At 64.9% G+C, this 23,206-nt stretch overlaps 6 protein-coding genes across 6 annotated transcripts; 2 read left to right on the top strand and 4 right to left on the bottom strand.

Moving 5' to 3' along the window:
• Positions 1-760: 760 nt before the first annotated feature.
• On the top strand, positions 761-12,964 carry MICPUN_56401 (predicted protein; the record flags this gene model as incomplete). Its single annotated transcript, XM_002499414.1, has 1 exon — positions 761-12,964. The coding sequence occupies one exon, from the start codon at positions 761-763 to the stop codon at positions 12,962-12,964; it is 12,204 nt and encodes a 4,067-aa protein (XP_002499460.1).
• Positions 12,965-13,017: 53 nt separating this feature from the next.
• Positions 13,018-13,782, bottom strand: MICPUN_99102 (predicted protein; the record flags this gene model as incomplete). The annotated part of the gene is made up of 1 exon (XM_002499885.1): positions 13,018-13,782. One exon carries the CDS (start codon positions 13,780-13,782, stop codon positions 13,018-13,020), a length of 765 nt encoding a protein of 254 aa, XP_002499931.1.
• Positions 13,783-14,047: 265 nt separating this feature from the next.
• Positions 14,048-14,644, bottom strand: MICPUN_99101 (predicted protein; the record flags this gene model as incomplete). Its single annotated transcript, XM_002499886.1, has 1 exon — positions 14,048-14,644. One exon carries the CDS (start codon positions 14,642-14,644, stop codon positions 14,048-14,050), a length of 597 nt encoding a protein of 198 aa, XP_002499932.1.
• Positions 14,645-14,968: 324 nt separating this feature from the next.
• Positions 14,969-15,634, bottom strand: MICPUN_56399 (predicted protein; the record flags this gene model as incomplete). The annotated part of the gene is made up of 1 exon (XM_002499887.1): positions 14,969-15,634. The coding sequence occupies one exon, from the start codon at positions 15,632-15,634 to the stop codon at positions 14,969-14,971; it is 666 nt and encodes a 221-aa protein (XP_002499933.1).
• A 110-nt stretch (positions 15,635-15,744) lies between these two features.
• Positions 15,745-17,805, top strand: TIC55-1 (chloroplast envelope protein translocase family; the record flags this gene model as incomplete). The annotated part of the gene is made up of 2 exons (XM_002499415.1): positions 15,745-15,806; positions 15,854-17,805. The coding sequence occupies 2 exons, from the start codon at positions 15,745-15,747 to the stop codon at positions 17,619-17,621; spliced, it is 1,830 nt and encodes a 609-aa protein (XP_002499461.1). The 3' UTR covers positions 17,622-17,805.
• Positions 17,794-22,089, bottom strand: MICPUN_99099 (predicted protein; the record flags this gene model as incomplete). Its single annotated transcript, XM_002499888.1, has 1 exon — positions 17,794-22,089. One exon carries the CDS (start codon positions 22,087-22,089, stop codon positions 17,794-17,796), a length of 4,296 nt encoding a protein of 1,431 aa, XP_002499934.1.
• Positions 22,090-23,206: the final 1,117 nt, after the last annotated feature.

The raw sequence follows: 23,206 nt of genomic DNA on the forward strand, positions 1-23,206 counted from the left end.
TGTCGAGATCGGATCGAGGGAAAAAGATGTCAGCGGAGGGTCGATCGTCGCGGTTCGGGCGGCGGTTAGCGCGCGCGGGAGGAGGGAGGCGGGAGGGTCGTGAGAGGAAACGAGATCGGATCGAACGCGCACCATCATCTCTTCGAGCTGGCTCATGTCCATCCCGGAGAGGTCGGGACCGAGGGTGGGGTCGTCCTTGGGGTCCTGCGGGGAGGGTCGGGGAGGCGCGGGGTGAGCGACGATCCGAGGGCGATCGAGATCGGGCACTTTTTTCCGAGGTCTTCGACGGGGGCGCGGAAGGGGGAGTCGGGACGCACCACGGGGGAGTCCGCGGTGGAGGTGTCCTCCTCGAGGTCGGGAACCTCTTCGGGGTCGAGCTCTTCGATCTTGGGTCCCATCTTTGTCGTGTTCCGTGCCTTGGTCAGTGGATCACACGAGGCGATCGGCGGCTCACTTCCCTGAGACACTTGGGCTCGGCGCCGGCATTCATCAGATCAGATCGGGCAGCCTCGATCGCTGGAAAACGTCGACTCAGCTGTTTGAATTTGTCCCAACCGAGGAGGAGAGGCGCTCGCTGACCGAGTTCGGGGTCACACTGCTTTCCTGTCCGCGCATCACGCGCCTCCGATTCTCTCTCTCGAGAATCGCGGGAGCGCGTCAGAGTCGCCCCGCGGCCCGTCAGGCTGCGCGCACGGGGCTCGGCTGGAGGCTGGAAAACGGGATTGTTAGTCAGCGCGAGTGACGAGCAATCGGGGAAAAGATGGACTTCCTCTTCGACCTTTGGAGGACCGAGCGAGCGACCGAGGGCAAGAAGACGAAGGCGAAACCCAAGTCTTCTTCGATGACCCGATCCTCCAGTACGTCCAGATCGGCGCCCGCGTCTCCGCCGAGGTCCCAATCGGCGCCCGCCCCGCCGACGAGGTCGACGAGCAACACCACCGTGCCCAATCTTCCGCCCCGAAAGCCGATGGGCGAAAAGCTGAGGGAGAATGTGAGAGCCGCCGGCGACGCGCTCCGGCAGGCGAAGCAAAAGGCCGCGGACGGATCGAAGCGCGCGTGCGCGCCCATCGCGGCCGGCGCCAAGAGCGCCTTCCGCGTGGGCCGGCGCAAGATCGGCGGGGACGACCCAAACTCCAAAGCCAGACGCGCCTGGTCGTGGGCGCTCGCTCGGACGCTTCGCGTCTGGCGAGTCGCTCACGCGCTGGCGTGCCTCGCGGCGGGGGTATCGCGGGTCAACGCCCCGTCCGCCGTGTACCTCTTCCTCTTCACCGCGCAGTGCTCGCTGGCGCCCGCGGGCGGGCTGTACCAGGGCACGGCGCGCAAGGAGAGCCTCGACAGGACCCATCGCCTGCACGCGTGGTTCGCGCAGCGCCGGTTGCTCTGGCTGACGGTGACGGCGTCGGGCGCGTGCCTTACCGCCCAAATCGCGCTGCACGTCGCGCTGCGCGCCACGGGCGACGATGTGCTCCTCGCAAACGCCGGGGTGTGGCGCGCGATGGGGATACACGCGTTCGATGACGGAGCCGACGCGGCGTTGGCCGTGGTCCCCGACGTGTTGCTCTTTTTGATTTCATCCGTCGCTCTCACCGTCGTGAGGTGCGTGTGCGCGCTCGCGATGACCAACAGGTTCAAACACGCGGTGAAGCAGGTGATGACGCTGCAGCGCCGACTGAGACGACGCGGCGAGCCCTGGAGGGTGCACGCGGGCTTCGACGGCACCGTCGGTCTCACCGAAGCGGCGCTCGCGGCGCTTCAGAGCGCGAAAGAAGAGTCTCTTAAAGAAGAAGACTCTTCCCCATCCGCCACCCGCGCCGACGAGCGCCTCGAGGCGTACGTCGAGGTCATCCCGCCGACCAGGACGAGCAGCCGCGCGGCGGCGCTGTGGCGCGCCGTCGGGTCCGCCGCCACCGCCGCCGCCGGCTCGTGGCGCCCGGCGCTCCTCAACGGAGCCGTCTTCCTCGTCGCCGTCGCGCACTTCACGTCGCACGCGGCGGATCGAAGGGTTCCGGCGCTGTTGGACTCGATCGGATCCGTGAGGTCCATGCGAGGGTGGGTGGCGACGGCGGTGCTCGCGCCGTACGTGTCGTCCGTCGTCGAGACGGCCTTTTGGGGCGTCGGCGGCGCCGCGGGGGACTTTGGGTTGACCGGGGGCGGCGAGCTCCGTCGCCAGGGTTCCGATTGGAACTGGCTGTGCCACTCCGTGGGTTTGTGGCCGATGGCCAACTCCCGCGGGCGTTGGTGCTCGTGCATGGACGAGGACCAGGGGTTCGCGTGGGCGTGGGCGATTATCGCGTTGGCGCTCTTTGGGATGGGCGGGGACGGGCCGGGTCGGCCCGGGGAGGGTAGCGACTCGTCGGAGAACGGAAAGGCGAAGAAGGGGACGTCGAGCAAACTGTGGCGGTACCTCTCTTGGACGGCGTGCGTCGAGGCGGTGTTGAGACGTCCGGGGAAGAAGAGGAAGAAGGAGGACGCGTCGTCGTCGTCGGAGGGTGAGGGACTGTTGCCGGCGTTGCCGTCCGAGAGTGGGACTCCCGGGGACGGCGGCGAGTCCCAATCCTTCGCAAAACTCGCTCCCGAGAAGCGGCGTCCCGGTCAGCACGACGTGCGCGTGGACCTGCTTCAAAAGTTGCGGTCGCGACAGGAGATGGTTCGCGCTGGCGCGTCGAGCTCCGCGGCGGATCTTCAGCGGCTTCTTCGGGAAGCGGAGACGAGGGGTTCGGCTTCCGGCGTGTGGGTCTCGCGCGGCGAAGCCGAGAGCAAACCCAGGGATGACGAGTCCGACGTTCGAATCATCGTGCGGTCGATCAACTACCTCTTCGTGACGACGTTCACGAAAGCCGCGTCGCTCGCCAGGACAAAGTCCTTACAGAAATCGTCACCCGACGTCGGCGGCGCGACGGGGGCCGCGTACCGACCCGAGGAGCTCCTCGCCGCGGTTGGCGGTGGGGCTGGCTCGAAGAAAAGGGCTCCAATGAAGGGGACGCAGTCCCTCGGCCAGAGCACCAAGAAGGTGAAGACGGCGGTGTTGAACACCGCGAACGCGTTCTGGAGTCGAAGCGGCGAGTCCATAGGCGCCGCGGCCGGGACGCTCAACCGCCGAGCGGACGGACCCCTCGGCGGCGGCGTTCTCCCACTCTTTGCCTCGTTCATGCTCGCGACGTCGTATCCGAGCCTGCTCTCGGTGCCCCTGCTGCTGTGGTCCATGCTTCCCTTCATCGCGCCGTGGTCGCTAGCCGCGGACGGCGACCAGGGAGACCCCCTGGAGGTGAAGAAGGCGTCGGCGATTGGCGAGGGGCCGGCGTTGGGAAAAGAGGAGGCGGAGGCATCACCGCCGGCGATGCCCCAGTCGGATCCGTCAAAGCCGGGCCCGCCGCAGCCGTCGCTCTCGAGGAGGTTACTTAACCGCATGACCTCCGGGAGCTTCAAGCGCATGAAGGAGAGGTGGTCGCAGGTGGCGACGTGGGCCGGAAAGTCCAAGCTCGGCTCGTGGGCCAGCCGCGAGCGCCGTTCCGCGAAGGAGTTCGTCGCGCTCCACGTCGCGGGCCGGTATCGATGGTTCCACTTCATCGCGGCTATGTACGCCACCGGGCTCCTGATCCTCGACTACGGAAGCAGGCTCAGCACGGAGATGATTTACGTCGACGAGGCGAGCTCGGACAACTCATGGGGCAGTGAACTGATGTTTGGTCCGGCGAGGCGCGCGAGCGCCGCGGCGACGCTCCTTTTCAAGCTCCTATTCGTCGCGATGATACTCCGACCGCACCCGCGAAGGGACGAGTCGAGGACGCTGAAAGAAGCCGTCGCCGCGTCCGCAGCCGCCAAGGCGAAGGCTGAGCTGGCCGCGGAGGAGGTGGACGAGCTAGAGGACCGCGCGACTGAAGCCGACGATATCGACAGGGCGCACGTGGCGTCCCTCGCGAAGGTGTCGGACGAGATCGCCGTCACCGTGAAAACCGCAGAGGCGAATAAGACGCGTGAATCGTTCGCTCCCCTCGAATTCGTCCCCGACGAGGAATACGTGAGGGAGTTGCAGGCGTGGTACGAGGAGAACTCCGCCGCGAGGCAGCAACGCGCGCTCCGCGTCGCGTTCGGCGACCTCTCCCCGGGTTCACACGGCACCGGCGAGGGACCGGGGGCGTTTGAACGGAAGTTGGAGGGGGCGATGTCGGAAACTGAGCTCGCGGAGCAGGAGAAGAGGGAGGATGCCGAGGATCGTAAGACGCTGCTGCGGCTGCGGAGGCAGTGCCGGCACAGACGCAGGTTCGCCGCGCGCAGGGACGCGTGGGTCAAGCGTTTGGATCACATGTCCGCGAGGACGCGCGCGATGATCGCCGCGGATCCTGGAAAGACACCCATGGGACCGCTGTGGTGGGTTCAGTACGTCGCGATGCTCTCGTTTGTCATCGCCATCGCCAACACGTCCACGATAATCGCCGGCGGAATGCTCGGCCTGCTGCTCCTGTACGTGGCATCGGTGGACTGGCGGTACAGCAGATGGTGGTGGGGATGCGCGTACGTGGGTCTGACCATGACGCTGCAGGTAACTTGGCTCTCCATCGCAGAGGCGTACCTGATCACGGAGGGCACGGTTGATTCGCACCTGGCGGAGGGTTTGGGTTTGAAAATTTATGGCGTGAGGGCGCCGCTGTGGGCATCCGGAGAGTTTTTCCTTCTGTTGCTGCTGCTCGTCGTCGTCGTCGCGGAGCTCGTGGTAAACGACGCGAGGAAGCTGCACGACCGGCACGTGGAGAGGTACGGCGCGGACGCCGAGGCTACGCTAGTCGCGGGCACCGATGAGGACGGTAAGCAGGTGACGAGGAAGGTGGAGGTGAAGAAACGCGCGGCGACGTCCGAGTTTTGGCTCGACGATCTCGGCGCCACCGTTGGTTCGATCGTTCGCATCAATCCTCGCACCTCGCGGCAGCTGCGAGGGTTCGGGCGGTGGCTCCAGGAGATCGAGCCGCTCAGCGTGCTGCCGCTGACGCTCCTATTCTTAGTGCTCTGCGGCTTGACTCCGTCCGAGGGGCACACCGCAGACTTCGTCCACATGTTCGACGTCATGACCGCGTTGGGTTTACTCTTAAGTTCGCTGCTGAGCTTCAGAAACCTGACGCACAGGATACACAAGCTGATACGCAGGGACGAGGAACGTTTCGAGCGCGAGAAGCGGGAGGAGCAGGAGAGGCTCGAGGAGGAGCGCAGGATGCGAGAGGAAGCCGAGGCGGAAGCCCGCGAAAGAAGCGTCCGCGGCGCCGATACTCCCGCGGAGGAGGGTATCCCTGAGCTCCCGCAAACCCCGCCGCCGACGGTCCCAGCGCCGCAGTCCACGTCCAGGCTCGCGGAGGCCAGGGGCGTGCCCGCGCCGAGGATCAAGACGGACGGATCTGAAGGCTCCTCGGATGAAGAGTTTACCCAGATTGAACTCGCCACGCCAAAGACAGAGAAGACCGCGCGGCGAACGCCCGCGTCGCCCACGCCGAAGAAGGAGGTCAAACCCGAGGAGGAGAAGCCTTCGGCGGTCAAGAGCGATCAGCCCACGCCCTCGCCCAAGAGCCCGGCGGTAGTCGGAAGCAAGTTCAGATTTGGGAAGCTGGTTGCGGGCGCGATGCTTCTCGGCTCTCGCGGCGACTCGCGCCGCGACCGCGACAGAGCCTTGGCGCAGAGCCAGTCGTCGATCGAGTACGTCCGCGACATGAAACCGTGGGCGGAGACCCGGCGCAGGGTTCGGAGGGGACTGCGAGTTTACGTCGCTTTTCAGTGCATGTACATCACGGCGCTGTACATGTTCAATGTTCAGTACGTGAACCGCACCGTGCACAAGTACTGGCCGGATGAGATCGACCGGGTCATCGTGCCTGACGACTTCGGCATGTTCGTGGTGACCAGCTACGCGGGAAACCTGTGGCCTAGGATCCTCACGCTGCTCTTCGCCATCTTCAACATGCGGTGGCTGGACTGGAAGCACAGGCGAGACAGGCATCCCCCGGCGCCGTACGAAGATTCTGATGACGAAAAGGAAATCGTGGAGAAGGAGAAGAAAGCTGGGTACGATCGCAAGGGCTGGGACCCGAGCGTCTATCTCGCGGCAGTCGCCACGTTCTACGTAACATCAAAGGCGCACGTGAAGAAGATGTTCGGGCCCAAGTTCGAGGCGCTGCTGCAGAAGCGAGCCATGGATATCCTGCTCCTCACCGTCATCGCCTGCGTCGCGGCGAGCATCGACCTCTTCGGCGTTTTCCACTCTGCGCTGGCGATTCACGCGGTGATCGCGATCGCTACCGTGAAGAGCTTCGAGATGAGCGGTTTGAGCCGGATAATGAAGGGCGGGGGGCGCAAGCGTCGTGACTCCGTCGACTCCCTCATCGAGGAGGAAGCCGTGGCCGACAAAAAGAAAAAGGAGGAACCGAAGACGTGGCGAGAACGGTTCGCGGCGACGTACGCGGCGCTGCCCGCGTTGCCCGCGTTGCCCTGGCGAAAGAAGAAGGGCGAGATTGAGAAGGCGACGTCTCACGAGGAGGTTGAGCTTCTCGAGAGCGGCGGGAGCGCCGTGTCCCAACCCTTGGGAGATTTCGGCGAGCAGCCCGCGTCCCGGCGCGGGCGCAAGCGCCCGTCGTTGTACCACGAGGCTAACGATTACGGGCTCATGTTTGCGGTCATCGCGTCGGTATCGATGATTCTCAAGTACGTCGCGCAGCTTCGAATGTCCCAACTGGGAGGTATATTCGAGGACGTTACCGGCCCGAGCTGGGGCACGTGGCTTGGTCTCATACGTCTCACGGACCCCAGGCTGGAGTCCATCGGCGACGTCCGCGAGGGGGCGGAGACCTGCTGCCAGTGGCCAAACAAACTGTCCTCGAGTGGGAGCTACTGCGTCGCGTGGGTGGACCCCTACGCCGTCACCAACTCGTCCATCGTCGCCGTGTCCGCCGCGGGCGACGTGGTGGAACAGGCCGCGGCCGCGACGAGGACCTGCTCAGCGTTTGCGGGGTACTGGTGGCAGATGCGGTACCAAATCGCGATCATCGTCATTGCCAGCATGCAGTGCCTGCTGCAGAGCAGGCATAACCTGCTGGCGGCAAAGAAGGCCACCGCCGCGATCGCCGCCGCGCACGGAAAGAAGATAGAGGTCACCGACGAGGATGAATCGTCCAAGAAATCGAGCCCGGAGAAGAAGGAGGAGAAGAATGATGGAGTGAAACCCTCGACCGCAGCAGCTGGGGCGGTTGGCGCTAGTGCCGTTGCCGTCGCAACTGCAGAATCTGAAAAGAAGGGTCCCGCGGCGGCTGGGAAGAAGACGATGATCCAGGAGAGCCTGGTCCAGCTCCGTCTCATGGTCGAGTACGTGTTTGTGTCCATCGCGACTTTCAACTTCGCCGAGTTTCTGGAGAAGGTGGAGTACCTCAGCGAGGCTGCGCCGTTCTTCAACTACATCATCGCGATGGCGCTGCTGCTGTCCTCGGCGTTTCTCAAGTCGAACATCAGCAGCATCTTCTACATCGCCATCCTCGGTTACCTTCAGTCCGAGAATTCGGAGGAGGGTTTGCGCAGGGTGCATAAAGAGGGTCACTACGTCGTCATCGCGGTCGGTGTGATGGTCATGGTCCACGTGCTCGCGTCGCTTCGGTTGCCGGATATTCTCCTGGACTCTGACTACTGCGTGGACTGCCCGACGCGAAGGTTCTGGCTCAACTTCGGGTCGTGCCCCGACGATAATCCCGCGAACGTTTCCACGGCGGTCCTACCGATGTATACCTTACCGCCGCCGCCGCCCGCGCCGTCTCCTCCCCCGCCGGGCCAAATCGCTGTCATCGACTCGGACGCGGCGGCTGGGGCCATCTCCGAGCAGGAAGCCGCGGCTAACCAGGAACTCGACCAGCTCTTCTATGATTCCCGGTGCAAAAGGCCCGTGACCACCACGGAATACTCGATCATCCCCGACCTCATTGTCATGCTTCTGCTGGCGTACTTCATCCGTCGCGCGAAGCTCGTCGCGATGAGCGAATCCGCGAGGATGACATGGAAACGTGGCATGGCCGGCGTGATGAAATCCAACCGGGAGATAAAAAAAGGAGCAGAGGCTGGCAAGGCGAGGGCCCTCACCGGCAGCGCCAAAGATGAGGAAGCGTACGAAACGATGCGCGAGCAGGGCGTCCTCTACCAGCGTCAGAAGGCACGCGCGTCCGATGTGAGCGAGGAGATCGCGAAGAAGGACGCGACGCTGCGCAACAGGAGGAGCGCCAAGCTGAAGGGCGAATCAGGCCGCGACGGAAAATTCAAATTCGGGGTGAGAGACGACCCGCTTGACCCGGCCAAGGGCGGTGACTCATCCTCAAGCGATGTTCCGACTTCCTCGCTCTCCGACGCGTTCCGGACCGCTAAGGTGAGGCGCGACGCCAGGGTCAGGAGGGCTAAGGCCACGCCCGTGGCTGAGGCCGGCGGGGTGGACCTCAAGTCCATGACTCCGGAACAGAGGAAGGTGCACCGCGAGCGAATGCTGGCGGGCGAAAAGCTGAAGAAGACGCTTCGAAACGCGGGCGAGGCGCTCGGACACGCGCTGCTCGTGCTCGTCGCGATATGCTTCCTGCCGCTAATCATCCTGTTCACGGTGCTCGCCGGGGTGAATCGCAAGATTGCGGATCTCATCGGCATCGGCTACGTCATCATCGCCGTCGTCTTCGCCGTCAGGCTCAGAGATTTGCGCCTCAACCTGTGCATACGCACGGGCGTGCCCCCGTCGAGGACCAACATCGAGCTCTTCCGCATCCTGCCCCTTTACGTGTACGCCATCCTGGCGTGCAAGCTACTGTACCAGGTGCCCTACTTCCTGCCTCACCTCTTCGAGGGTGGCATCGCGAGCAAGGGGAAATGCGACTTGGGCACCGCGGGTTGCGACACCTGGATGGATTTCGTCGGCGCGTTGAAATTGGACAAGGCTTGCGATCCAAGCATGATGGAGCAGTGTTCCAGCGTCCTCTCCTGGTCCAGAGGAGGCATCCTGCCCGAGATCTTGCTCTTCGTCATGTGCGCGATTCAGCAGAACCTGAACAGGAACGAGAGGTATGTCGAGATTGTTTGGTCTCGGCAGCTTCGCAGCGCGCGCCGCAGCGAGAAGGCCACCGTGCTGCACGTGCAGCGCATGATCGATTGGCGGAACTCCGAGGTTGAGGACCGCCGCCGGCACTACAGGGAGACCATTTACTCCATCCAAGACAGCGCCGCGCAGGTCAAAGCGTGGACAGAAGAGCTTCGCAAGGCTGAGGAGATGCCCGTCGGGGTGATGGATCCAGACTCGGGTGACAGGGCAAAGGTATCGGAGGTTCCGCTCAAGCCGTACGTGACGGTGATCAACCCCACCACGGTTAAGATCACGTGCGAGATGCTACCCAACGCGCCGCCGATCGAGTACTTCACCGTGAAGCGCGAGCCACACCCGAGACTCACCGCGCTGTCGCATTACAGCGATCCAATCGAGGTTGCGGTGGAGAAGCGACCCGGTCGCGAAAGGCGCGGCGGCCATTCTCGCGCTGGAGCGCAGAAGGGCGTCGTCGAGATTAAGGATCTCAAACCCGGCAAGGGCTACGTGTTCGTCGTGCACTCGTACACTGAGAGCAACGGTCACAGTACCGAGAGCGAGGCCTCGGATCCGATCGAGCTGCCCATGGAGACGAAGGAGCAGACGGACGCGAGGAAAAAGAAGGAGGAGGAGGAGAAAGAGGGCGGTTGGGCCATGTTCAAGCGCCTTTTCAAGCAAGGCGTGGATGTGTGCCTGGACAAGCTCGCGTATCTCCTCGATCCCGCGGTCTATCCCATCCCCGAGGTCAACGAGCGATATAAGGAGCAGTCCGGTGACGAGATGCAGACCATAATGATCAAGGATGTGGACGATGGCCTGTCTGACAGCGACGATGACTCGCTGCCGGACATCACCAAGGAGCCCGGAGCGGGGTCCCCCGAGATGAGGCGCCGCCGCGACACAAACGAGTTCGAGGGCGAGATGGACGCCATCTCCAACTGGTTCCACAAGGGACACTGGGGCGATAAGGGTGGTGTGATGGGTTTCTTCGGCGGCATCATTCGTCTGGTGTATTCGTTGTCAGAGTGGTTCGCTTACGCGAGCATCTGCGGCGCGCTGCTCACACACACCGACTTTTTCAGTGTCCTGCCGGTGATTTGGGTCATGCTCGTCGCGCTCGTCCGCAACCCGCACCCGGCGCCGGAGTCGTGGTGGATGGCGTTCTGGTACAGCATCGCGGTGCTCATATTCCGCGTGACGTTCCAGACGAAAGCTTTCTGCATGGACGTCGACGAGGACACGTCGCCCTCGGACCTCAACCATTTCACGTTTTCGATGCAACCCGAGTGCCCCGCAACGAAGGCTTCGTTGTTCGACTGGGACAACGGCGACTGGATGTACGCGACGAACGCGGTGGTTTTCCTCACAGTCAAGACGGGTGCGAGCACCATACTCAACGCGGTGCTCGTGGACATCTTCGTGTGCGCCAGCCTGCTGCTGCACATCGACCACCTCAATTTCGTGGGGATACGGACATACGAGGACATGAAGTACATTCGGCCGTGCATCAACTACTCACAGCTCCACGGCCTTCGAACGGTGACGCGGATGGACGAAATCAAGGACGGCATGCTCGGCCTAACCTTCGAGGAGGGCGTGGCCTCGGACTCGTCCACTCCGTCGGTGCTCTCGCCCGGAAAGGGCGTCGGCAAGCCAGGGTCGGGGTCGCAGACTCCCAGCGCGCTCAAGGCGACGCCGGCGAGCATCAAATCCAAATCTTTCGTCAAGCGGCTTAAAGATCTGCTCGGCGAGCGCAAGGACGAGGACCTGTACGGCATACCCGAGTTCACGGGGAGGAAGATCATGTGGCCCGGGCAGTACTACCGCGAGGCTTGCGTAAACCAGCTGGAAGGGGACAGAAAACGGGATGAAAAGCCGCCGAGCAGGAAAGAATTCAGGGAAAAATACGGCGCAGCCATCAAGGAGAAGAAGATCAACAAGAACGCCGCGGTCAAGTCCGCTCTGAAGACGTTCGGCCGCGACCTTTGGGACTCGATCAAGTACTCGGCCAAATACGCGGTGGGCACGATTCGGGACTTTTTGACCGAGATTCAGCTCAGCAACAAGACGGAGCCGCCCAGTCGCAACACTGGCAAACCCGGTCGAGACCTCTACCCCATAGAGTTCTTCCTCCAGATCTTCTCGCTGGTGTGGCTCATCTTCGACTTCTCCAACCTCAACTTCGAGAACGACGCGCAGGCCAGCGGCGCGGAGCAGCTCCAGTCCGGCCTCACCATCGCCATCCTCACCTCCACGCTGTCCATGGTCATCTCCCGCCTGGTGTACGTCAGCCAGAACATGCTGATGAAGTACGTGATGCAGGTTGCGTACACCCTAACGTTGCTACTGCACATCTTCATCATACTCCCGCTCGTGGACGGCAGGGCTTTCGTCAAGGCGCACGGCAATGTTCACCTGAAGGCTTTCGTCGCGTGCCAGCTCCTATACCTCCTGGTATCCGCGTTGCAGATTCGCACGGGGTACAGGGAAGGTAGCCAGTACCAGACCCTGTTCATGAAACTAGGCACCGGACCAGTGGCGTACTATGCGTTCATGATATATCAGAGCGTCCCGTTCCTGTTTGAGCTGCGCACACTGCTGGACTGGGTGATGAGCGAGTCGTCGCTGGACCTCCTCATGTGGTTCCGATTTGAGAACCTGTACCACATGCTTTGGAAGGATTTGCTCTACCAGGAAGCCAGGCGGCAGAACAAGGAGATCTACAGCGGCCGCGACAAGTTCCCGCTCGTCTTTAAGATGCTCCAGGGTTTTACAATCTTTACCGGCATCATCCTCCTGCTGCTTGCACCGATCTTCCTGTTCTCCTCCATCAACCCGGTGCTGTCCCCCAACAAGGTGACCAGTGCGAACCTGAACGTGGAGCTGAGGGTGAGGGTCAACAGCTCGCTGGCGGTTTACAACATCTACCAGGCGCAGGCGCAGAGCGTGGAAATGTCGGGCGAGGACATCGACGCCTCGGAACGGTACTTGATGACCTCGCCGCTGACGCAAAAGTTCGATGCGGAGTGTCTCCTGTTCCCAAGGCACAGCTCGGTGTCGTGGGTGCTGCCAGCAGGGCCGAGGGGGGCACTCGCAACGAACCTGGTGACACACGCGAAGTGGCTCAACACAACACGTCAGTTGACCTCAACCTCAACCTCGGAGAGCCAGGCTGAGCTCGTGTTCACCACCGCATTCACGCGGTACGGCCCGCCCACCGCAAAGACCGTCATGATGGAGGTCATTTCCCCGCTCACGTCGAGCCAGGCGCTGGAGATGGGAACGATGATCAACGACATCTCGGACCAAAAGGCGGAGGTTGCCGTGGAGCGTGCGCTGCCCAGGCTGCTTAACCTACCCCCGAGGGACCAGGTCATCAAGCTCTCGAAGACCGCGCCCGATCCGAATCCCAGCGACGACGCCACCACGATCCTATCTCTGGAGCGCCTGGACGACTCGCTGATGATATGGGGCTTGCGCACAAAACAGATCACGCTTGCGGGTGTCAAGAAGGGCTTCTGCGGGATGGTCGATTACACCGAGGAAGGAAGCCAAGGCGTTCTGTACGCCACCATGTCCGACAGGTTCCTCTCCGGCGTCGTCGAGCAGCTTGGTCTGGACAGTTACAGCATGCTGGCGCTCTACGCCTTCATCTTCGTCGCCATCGGAGGCGTGGTGAGGAGGTTCTTCCAGTTTAAGATTGAGGACGTGATGATCTACGAGATTCCAAACCCAGATTACCTGCTGAGGCTGTGCCGCGGGCTGCGGATGCTGCGAGCGCACAGATATCCGGGATGCAGGAGGGACGAGATCAAGCTGTTCCACACACTCATACAGATGCTTCGGTCGCCCGACATCCTCATAAAGGTGACCCGTAACAAAGACGTGTGAGCTCAAATGTAATTTTACCATCACAGTTTTCTAAGAGCCCGGGCGGCTCGTCATCAGTAGTCGTCGTCGTCGTCTATCATCCTCCCGCCGCCCCCGAGTCCGTTCTTCAGGCAGTACTCGTTCGAGTACAGCAGCAGGGAGCCCTTTCCGACTTGCGTGTCCGACCCCGGCTCCTTCACAAAGACGCTGCCCCTGGCGCGCGTGCCGTCCACGCCGTGCCTCCCGTAATCTGACTTGACGCTTGGATCTTGCGCCAGCAGCCCGAACATGCCCTGCCGCCCCGACCTCCCCACGGGCTCCTGGACCTTTTTCGGGCCCCTGTTGAGCGGCGGCGCCGGGTCCGCCTCGGTCCAGAACTCCCTGAGCTCGGGCTCCATGTTTGGCCTGATTGCGCCGTCGTCGTTTCGCTTGATCATCCCCCCGGCGTGCCTCGGGTGATGGCCCGCCACGGTGCTCCCCTCGCCCCTCGCGCCCTCCATGAAGTGCGGCCCGAGCTCGTTGATCCTCGCGGCGACGCGCGACCCGCGGTACACGCGCGAAGACGGGTCGTGCGTGAACCTGTTATTGGTGTCGTCGAGCTTCTTGCTGTTTCCGAGCCACGCCCCTTCGTACGCGTCGGTCGCGCGATCGGTGTTGGGCTGCTGCGCCATGTGCTCGAAGAAAGACTGGCGCCCGGGTTCGGCGATGTTGACGTTGTCCTTTGGAACCTTCCTCCCCGGAGATATCCCCGAGACCGGGTTACCGACCCACTCGCGGCCCTCGGGCCTCGGCGGAAGAGGGTCGGGCGAGCCTTTTCCCGATGGCGGGCTGTCTCGCATGCGCGCAGTCACGCCCGGCGAAGAGTGAGCGTGCTCGTAGTGCCTCCTCCAATCGGGCGAGTGCCCGTGAAACTCGTCCTGCACGCGCATGTACTTATCCCCCACATCAGGACGCGTGTCCCGCTTGATGTTCGACCTGACGTACGTCATGGCGACAGCCCGGCGCGCGTGCTTGCTGTGTCGATCGCTGAATCCATTTCGGGGCCACGTGAATTTGCGACGGGACGGGATGGTTTTTGGATTTACTCGACTGACAAGATGGATTTCATCGTCTACCGGCGGCGGACCTCTGCCTCGCGTTTCTGGCGTAAGTCTCCAGCCCCTTCTCCCACGCCCCCTGGCTCATACCCCCGGGGCAGTATATGCTGGTCACCCCGAGCTGCCCCACCTCCTCCACGTTGATGCGCTCGTTATCGAAGAACAGCATCTGGCTGTAAGGCACTCCCGACTTCTTCCTTAACGCCTCGAAGTGCTTCCGCTTGGTTCCCGGGAAGATCTCGACCAAGTCCCCGACAGCCTCCCGCAACGAGGTGCCCTCATCGAGCCTCAACAGGTCCAGCGCCTCCATCGCCCACTTTCCACGGTTGGTCCTCGACGCGAACGCCACCTCGGCGCCGACGCCGCTCGATTGAAACGGGCCATCCGGGTCCAATATTAGCCTGATGCTCTCGATGGCCGCGGGATACACCCTCAGCTCCGTCCCGCAGGTGTCCGTGACCCTCCCGAGCTCGTCCTTGCTCCACGGCGCGCCGCACATCATGTAAAGCTCGGGAAACCAGACGGTATCGTCGAGATCGTAGCACACCAACCGCGGCAGCGCGGCCCCTTCCGGAGGCGGCTTTATGAAACACGGCTCGTCCATCGCGGGGGAGAACGAGAAGGTGCGCGGGCGTCGGGTCTTGGTCTTGGTCCCGCCGCCCCCTCGCCCTCTTCCCCTGCCGCCGCCGCCCCTCCTCTCTCCGCGTCCGCCGCCCCGGGGCCCGGCGGTCACCCGGACCGTCTTCGCCGCGTGCTGCATCCCCTTCGCGCAATCGGTGTGAAAGCAGATAGAGAGGGCGTGCCGTCCGCGGAGCTGCTGCCCACGCTGTCCGGCGCCACGCGCCAATCACCGATGCATCGAATTTGTGATGTACTCGAGTTTGTATTTGAGTTGTTCTCGCCGTCGCGCCGGTCGACGACTCTACGCTCACGCCCCGGGGAGGCACTCCGCCAGCGACTCCCACTTCTCGATCGCCTCGTCGGACACCCCGCCTTCGCCCAGTCCGTTGAGCAGGATCGTCATGACGCTCTTGGCCGGGGCGTCTTCCCCCCCGAAGCCGAAGAGTCGGATGGCGTAGATCCGCCCGCCCCCGGGCCGCTCGCTTCGGGCCAACGCCACCTCCCTCACCTTGGCGAGCATGACGTGCGCCTCGAACTCTTTCGTGGGACTCGCGATGGTGCAGCACGTGCCCTTGGGTCCGAGTTCGGCGAACCGCGCCTCCCCGGGCATCGGCTGAACGCTCTCCAGGATGCCCCCGTCTCCGACGACGATGAATCGACACTCGATCCCTTCCAATCGTGAAGTCACCTCCCCCATGAACGACTTTAGCGCGTCCGCGTCGCCCTCGAAGGACCCGCGCCACTCCTTGGCCCATTCCTGCGGGGGAAGCTCCTCGGCCTCGGCCTCCTTCGCCGCGGCCGTCGCCTTCGCCCTCAGGTCCTCCGCGGACCTCGAGTTCCCGATCGTGGCGGAGGAACCCCACCACTGATACTTCCTCCCGCCGCTCGCCCTGACGCTTCGGGCCTTGTGGTGCTTTGGGTTGGGCGCGACGAGCGCGCGCTGCGCAAGCGCCGAGTACGAAGTCGAAGACATCTGCCTCGGTCGATCCGAGCCACGCGTGTCGCACCGCCTTGTGGCGAACGCCTCCGAAACCTCACGAAGGTCTCGTACCGCAAACCTTGTCGACAAATCCGAGATCCGGAATGCCGGCTTCTGATTGGCTCTCAGCGCTCGCAGCCGAGCTGGATGCGTCGTGGGCTCTCGCGTCAGAGCACGAGGCGCCTCCCTCTCCCCTCGTCATCCAACGCGAAGAGAAATGATCGCCTCCATCGCGACGGCTCCGGTGACCGCCGTCGTCGCCCGGAGGTCCGCCGGGCCCTCCCGCATCACGCGCGGGCCCACGTTCCGCGCCGGGCGCGCGGCATTCGCGACGGGCCATCGCGGGACGCTCGCGCCTCCCTCGCCGCGACGCGCGATGCGCCGGTCCGCCCGCGGCGGCGCCGTCCGCGCGCAGTCCATCTCTGAGCCCCCGTCCAAGACCACCGAGCGCACCCCCGCGGACGCGCCCGCCGCCGGCGACCGGTTCGACTGGGCGCGAGCGTGGTACCCGATGTCCCCGATCGATTTCCTCGACGACACCGCGCCAAACCCGATGAAGGTGCTCGGCAAGTCCATCGTCGCGTGGAAGGGCGAGGGCGGCGCGTGGGCGGTCGTCGAGGACTCGTGTCCGCATCGCATGGCCCCGCTGTCCCTCGGGTTCATCTCGGAGGATAAGCAGATCGTCTGCAGGTACCACGGGTGGGAATTTGGCAACGACGGCAAAGCCACCGCGATCCCGATGAGCACCGACGCCAAAGCCGAGAAGACCGCGTGCGAGTCACCGCGATCATGCGCGGTGTCCTACCCGGTGAAGGAGGAAGCCGGGGTGCTGTGGGTGTGGCCCACGGCGGGCGCGGACGCGTGGCTCGAGGCTTCCGCGACGCCCGTCGCCACCGCGGCTGCCGAGTTCGGCGAGCTCCCCGGCGAGTGGGGCATGGTGGAGCTCCCGGTGGGATACGCGCCCGCGCTCGAGAATCAGTTCGATCCCTCGCACGCGGAGTGGCTCCACGCCAAGTACAACGCGGAGAGCGGTCTGCTGGACGGCGCGATGAACGTGGCGTACGAGCCCATGACCCGTTTCAACGTGAAAGAGGGGACGATGGGCGCGGGGGGATTCACCGTGGAGCACGGCGGGTACAACGCCGGCAACAAGGACGTCTCCGCCGAGCGCCTCTTCACCGCGCCCTGCTCCAGCCGCAGCGAGTATAAGGACGCCAACGGCAACAGGTACCTCTCCGCGGCGATCCTGTACACGCCGACGGAGCCCGGTCGGTGCCTGATGTTCACCAAGTTTCAGGCGCACACGCGTAAGGCTGTGCAGGGCGCGGGCAAGGCGAAGGTCACCGCGGGCGACAGGTGGCGGGGCATACTGGAGAGCCCGGCGAAGACCGCGTTCCAGTGGTACATGGAATTCGTCGCCAAAGATCCCGAGCTGTGCCGCATCGGCCTGCAGCACGGCGTGTACGGCGCCGGGGCGTACACCCTGGGCGACCAGGACATCCAGGCGATGCACGGCGTCGAGGTTGCCATGGAGAGCGCCGAGCGGGATTGGAAAAAGTCCTACTACCTCCCCACCCCGTCGGACGCGGGCGTCGCCGGGTTCAGGACGTGGATGGATAAGCACGCGGGCGGCGGGGTGAAGTGGGCGGATGGAACGCGCGACGACGAGAGCAAGATGAAGCCGATCGCACAGAGGCTGGAGCGGTACGAGCGGCACACCCGCCACTGCAGGTACTGCAAAGCCGCGCTTCGCGAGCTCGGCGTGCTCGAGGAGCGCCTGGTGGACTTCAGCAACGCGATGCTGGCGGCTGGGCTGGTCTTCGGGCTGGGCGGCGCGGTGGTCGGGCAGGAGGGGCCCGCGGTGGTGAGCCTGTGCCTCGCGGGGCTCGCGGTTAACGCGACGGAGTCGGTGCGGGATATGCAGCACGGGATGAAGACGTCCGTGCCGAGAAGGGGCGACCCCATCCCCAAGCTGTGGTGAGGCGTACCTGGTAATGCGAATTCATGGCGTGGCGGCGGGCAGCTGCGTTTTTATTTTTGAGCAGTTGCTGACTCGCGAGGGCCGATTTCCCGCCCAAAATATCGTAGACTACCGAAGGTAAGTGTTAGTCTATGAATACCTTCGTAGTACCTGGTCGTTAAATATCGATAGACTACGAAGCCTGCGTGTAGTCTCCCGTCTGCTGCGTGTAAACGTCCGAGTAGTCGTCGTCCGAGAGCTCGTCCCCGCCGGCGCCAAACCCGGCGGCGCCCCTGTGGAACGGCAGACCCATCGCCGCCGCCATCAGGGCGTTGTTCTCCGTGACCCACTCCTCCGACGTGGACCCCCTCGGGATAGCCTTGGCGTAGGGTTTCCCGGCAGCCTTCTTGAGGAACGCGGGCTCGAGCTTCTCGCCCACGTAAGGCGGGAACGTGACGCCCGAGGTGTTGGGCCCCGCGGGCTCCGGGAGCATCCCCAGCCGCTGGTCCTCCAGAAGCCTGACAAACACGGAAGCCTTGTCGGGGGTGAATTTGACCTTCTTGGAGTCCAGCCAGCCGCTGATCGTGTCCACGACCCCTTTCCCCTCCGCCTGCGACTTGACCAGATCCTGCAGCAGCGGCAGCTGCACCGGACCCTGAAACAGCGGCAGCTGAAACGCCCCCGAGGCGAGGTACTCGGTGCCCTCCTCGAAAACCGGCAGGAGCGTCCACCCCTGCGGCTGCGCCGTTCGACCCGAGAGCGCCCTGACGTCGATGACCACCACCATGTTCGGCTCGTGCATGACGTGCTGCCTGGACTGGAACCCGTCCCTCCACACGGGCGCGTCCAGCGAGGACGCCATGTCCGGTTGCTGCGTGAACACCACGTCGTCGGACGCCTTGTTGGCGTAGAAAGTACCCGGCGGGAAGAGCGACTGCACGGCGACGTGAAACGCCGTCTTGGTCAGCCTGGACGCGCCGTCGATCGCCACGTGGAAGCCCAGCTCGGCGGCGTAGACGTCCGACCTCCTGTAGTTGAGCGGTCGGTCGTTCGCAAACTGCGGCCTCTCCAGGCGCTTCGCCATCCATCGCTCCAAGTCGGGCTCGGTCATCCCGGCCAGGACGCTGGGTGAAAACGTCAGCCTCGCCAGGTCCAGCATCACCTCCCGCACGGGTGGACCGGGATTGGCGAGCCTGTGCGCGTAGAGCCTGCGCTCCACGGCGGTCGGGTACATCGAGCTGCTGTCGTACGCGCCGTCCTCGTACTGCGGGACCGCCTTGTTCGCGGGCATATCCGCGCGCGTCGCGACGAGGTTTCGGATGAGCACCGAGGCACAGGGAATCTTGGGGCGGGAGACGACCTCCCTGAGGTCGAAACCGCTGCCCGCGCCCTCGCTCGCGGCGTACACCTGGCACTGGTAGCCGCCCTCCCGCAGCCTGTAGCCCTTGGCGCCGGTCGACTGAGGCGGCTCACCGGTCTCCGGATCGATGAAGAACGGGAACACGACGTAACCAACCGTTCTCTGCTGACTGGTTCCCTTCTCGATCGTCTCCAGCTGCAGAAGCGCGTGCGCCGTGGCGTTGTTCCACCGACCCGTCGCGAACCGTTGTCTGGCGTGATACCTCGGCGAGAACGCGAGCGAATCCAGCCTGGCGTGGATGACAAACTCGGGCGCCAGAGGTTCACCCGCGGCGGAGATGACTCGGCCGACGATTCGCGTTATCGTGACGTTGGGAGGCAGGAACCTCGCGGCATCCACGCACAGGACCAAACCGTCGCCGGGCTGGTACGGCTCGCCTTTCCCGGCGCCGATGTGCCGCACCTCCCTCCAAGCGCGCCTGGGCACGCCCGGGATGTCCTCCTTCTTGTTGGCTTCGTTCTCCAGCGCCGTGGCGCCGCCGCCGCCGAGCCACGAGGGAGCGCCGTCGCCGCCAATCCCGGCGGATATACCCCTCGGCGCGCCAGCCACGATGGCACCCGCCACCATGGGTGTACCGGGCGGCGTCGGATCCTTGTCGTAGTTCTCCTCCTCGACCCACACGCGCACCTCCACCTTGCTCCCCTCGATGCGCATGGTGCGGTCGGCGCTGAGCATCAGCGGCAGCTGCAGCAGCGGCGAAACTTGCAAGCCGGAGAGCGGCACGCCCTCGGGGCCGAGCACGGGGATGTGCGCCCACGCGACAACCTCCTCGGGTCCCACGACAGCCTCGTGACCGTAGATATCCGCGCCCATGCCCTTGGCGGGCTGCGCCGCGTGAAGCTCGAGCACGAGTTTTGTCGCGGCGGTGACGTTGATGCCGCGAAGCGCGATTCTCGCGCGCCACTTGTACCGCGCCGCGCCGCCCCTGTCGTGACTCGACGGCTCCAGTAACGGCCCACGCGAGCGAACCGGGGCGCCGGAAGCGTCCCGCGCCGGTTCGTATCCCTCGTACGCGGCCGCCACGATCCTCGCGGGGGCGTTCTTGAGGTCCATGGGACCCGCGCCCTCGAGCATGACGCGGATGACGTACTTGGGCTGATCGCGGCCCAAGCCTTGCCGGTTCCTGTCCCTCGCTTCGCTGTCGTCGCTGTAGTAGGAGTCGTCGCTGTCGCTGTACGAGTCGCTGTACTCGCTTCCGGAGGTGATCGAGTAGTCGGACTTCGCGTCCTCCTTGCCCTCCTCCACGGGCGTGAGCGCGCGTTTCTCTTTGCCGACGGAGGATTTTTTTGACTTGGCCGTGCGCTTGGACTGGCCCGACGGCGGGGCCTCGGGGGCCGGCGTCCCGTCCACGGGGTCGAACCCTGGGGTCTCGGAGACGCGGATGGGCACCCCGGGACCGCGTCCCTCCATATCCTGCTCCATCGCCATGTGCTCCGAGGCGTCGGGCGCCGGGAACATCTGGTCCTGCGACGCGCGCATCTGCTGGGGAGGGTAGCCGTGCTGCTGCTGTTGCTGCCAAGGCGCGGGCTGCTGCTGCTGCCACGGCTGCGGCTGCCACGGCGGCGGTTGCTGGTAGTACTGCTGCTGAGGCGGCTGCTGCTGCTGCTGCTGCTGCTGCTGCTGCTGCTGCTGTCCGGGGACGATCCCGTCCTTCAGTTGGAGCATCTCGGTTCTCAGCCGCTCGAGTTCCACGACCCTCGACTCCCTCCCAATTTCCAGCTGCAGCTTGAGCATCTCCTTCAGGTGCGCCTCGTACAGCTGCTTGATGTCCTTGTCGTTGGCCACCTCCTTGGGCAGTTCCGGCATCTCATGAACTCCGCCCTTACCCGCACCCCCGGACCCGCCCGCCGCCGCCGTCTTCTTCACCGCGGTGAGCATGTCTCCCAACTGCTCCTGAAGCTCCTTCACCTGCCGTCGCAGGCTGGACGCGTAGTCCGGAGTCTGCGCCCGCCTATCCGGCGTGCGCCCCCGCCCGCCGTGGTGCCCACCCATCATCCCGTACGGGTCCATGGGGTTGTGCATGCCGTACGGGTTGTACGGAGGCATCCCGTAAGGCCCGCCGGGGTAGCCCCCGTACGGAGGCGGGTACCCGGGATACCCGCCCCCCGGCCCCATCGGACCGGGGGGGTACCCGCCGGGCGTGCCCCACGGCCCGTTGGGCGGGTGCGCACCCCTCGGGGTCTCGTGCGGGTCGTGGTGCGCGCCCCAGTCGTCGCGCCTGTCCCTGTCCCTGTCCCTGTCCCTGTCCCTGTCCCTGTCCCTGTCCCAGTCGTCGCGGTCCACGCTCTGACGCACGGGCTGATTCATTCGCTGATTGGCCCGCGGCGCGTCGACGCCCCGCCCAACGCGTTCGTCCCCGAGGACGCCCATGGGATCCTCTCGTTCCCCACGCCGGCCCGCGAGCTGACGCTGTTCCTCCGCGGCGCGGGACTCCGCCTCCGCGCGTATGGACGCCTCCAACGCGCGCCTGTGCGCCTCCTCAGCCTCGGGTAGCTTGGACCCGCCGCGGAGCGCTCCGAGCCGCGCCGTCGCCGCCTCAGCCTCGCGCTGCACGCGCTCGATCATCTCCCGTCGCTTGGCCTCCTTGTCCGCGCGCGGGGTACCGCCGTGGCGGTGCTGGTTGAGGGTGCCGTTCTTGGTGGCGACCGCCTGCAGGTTCTCGTTCTGCTCCATCTGCATCTTCAGCAGGTGCCTTCGCTTCGCCTCCAACTCCTTGACCCTCGCGGCGTACGCGGCGGTCTGCTCGGGCGGGAGCTTGCCCCTCGCGATGGCGTCCTGCTGCTCGGCCTTCTCCTTGAGGCTGAGGACGTGCTTGTCGAGGCCCTCGAGGCGCTCCTGCGCGGACCTGAGCTTGCTCTGGAGCTGCTCGTCGTTGAGCGCCGCGTGCCGGCCGCCCGCGTGGAGCCCGTGGTCCTTGACGTCGAGGACCTCGGCGCCGCCCCGGATGGTGGCGCGCGGCGCGGGTGTGGGGGCGAACGGGGAGTCGTTGTCGGAGTCGGTGAACGAGTTCGTGTCGGATTCCGTGTCCGGGTCCGTATCGGACTCCGGCTCGTCCCTCTTCGGCGGCATCGAGTCGCGCCCCGGTCGCCTCCCGTTCAAAAGGTCAACAACAGTTGGATTGCGCCCCCGCGCCCCTCGAAGATTCCTCGGTCTTCCGCTGAGACTTCCCCGCTTCGACCCCTTCGCCCCGAAGCCTTCCCGCCTCGCCTCCCGGAGACGAGACCCTAGATCCGCCGCGCTAAACGAGGCGGCGTCCTACCTACGGCGAGCTGTCGATGGGGTGGCCGACAGGCGCCGCGCTATATGAGCTCCGCTGAGAGGTGCCGACGGATTTCAAACGTTGACCGAAAAACCGGAGCGCCGAAAACGAGCCAGCGTCAGCCGGTCAGCTGCCAGCGTCATCACCCTCGGATGAACCGCGGTCCCCACCACACTTGCTTGGAAGAAGCGCGCGCCCCTCGCAACGTGGGGACGATGACGGCGCCCGTCGTCGTCGGATCTCACGACGTGTCCGCGGTACGCGCGGGCCACCGCCGCGTTCATCGCGCGTCTCACCTCAGATGGCGCGCATTCTCAAAGCAGAGCGGAGCCTCCTCTTCCGCTGGAAGAATCTTCCTCCCACCCAGGACCACGCGGCGGAGGAGGAAGGGAAGGTCGGCCGTGGCCGTGGCTGACGGTGGGGGGTCCGCGCTCGATCTCCTCGTCAGCAGCGGCGTGCTCATCGCCGTGGGACAGGCCGGTGAGCACACACCCGCGTGATTCGTCCCACGAGCCCCATCCTCCCCTTCCCGAGTTCCCGCCGAATCTTGTTCGTTTTTTCTCACCGCGCCACCTCCCCCGCTCCCCCAGGCGTGCGCGCGCTCCCCGCCCTGACGCTCACCGACGCCGCCAAGATCTCCCTCCCGGAACCCGAGGAGGGCGACGACAGCGGCCTGCGATGGGGCGTCGCGGGCGTCGTCTCGGCGATACCTCTCGTCGGCTTCACGTCGTTCCTGTTGCCGGCGCTGGGCCTCGACGAGGACGACCCGGAGGCAGCCGGCGACGCGACGCGACTGAAGCTCCTCTCCGGCCTGTTCGCGGTCGCCTCCCTGACCATGGGGTTGAACCTCGGAAGCGCGGGGGCGTGGGGGGTGGTGGGGGCGTGCGCCGCCACCCTGCAGCTCGAGAGGCTGGCGAGGGACTCGCG

The sequence above is a fragment of the Micromonas commoda genome, chromosome 2 (assembly GCF_000090985.2).
Source record: "Micromonas commoda chromosome 2, complete sequence".
Classification (NCBI taxonomy): domain Eukaryota; kingdom Viridiplantae; phylum Chlorophyta; class Mamiellophyceae; order Mamiellales; family Mamiellaceae; genus Micromonas; species Micromonas commoda.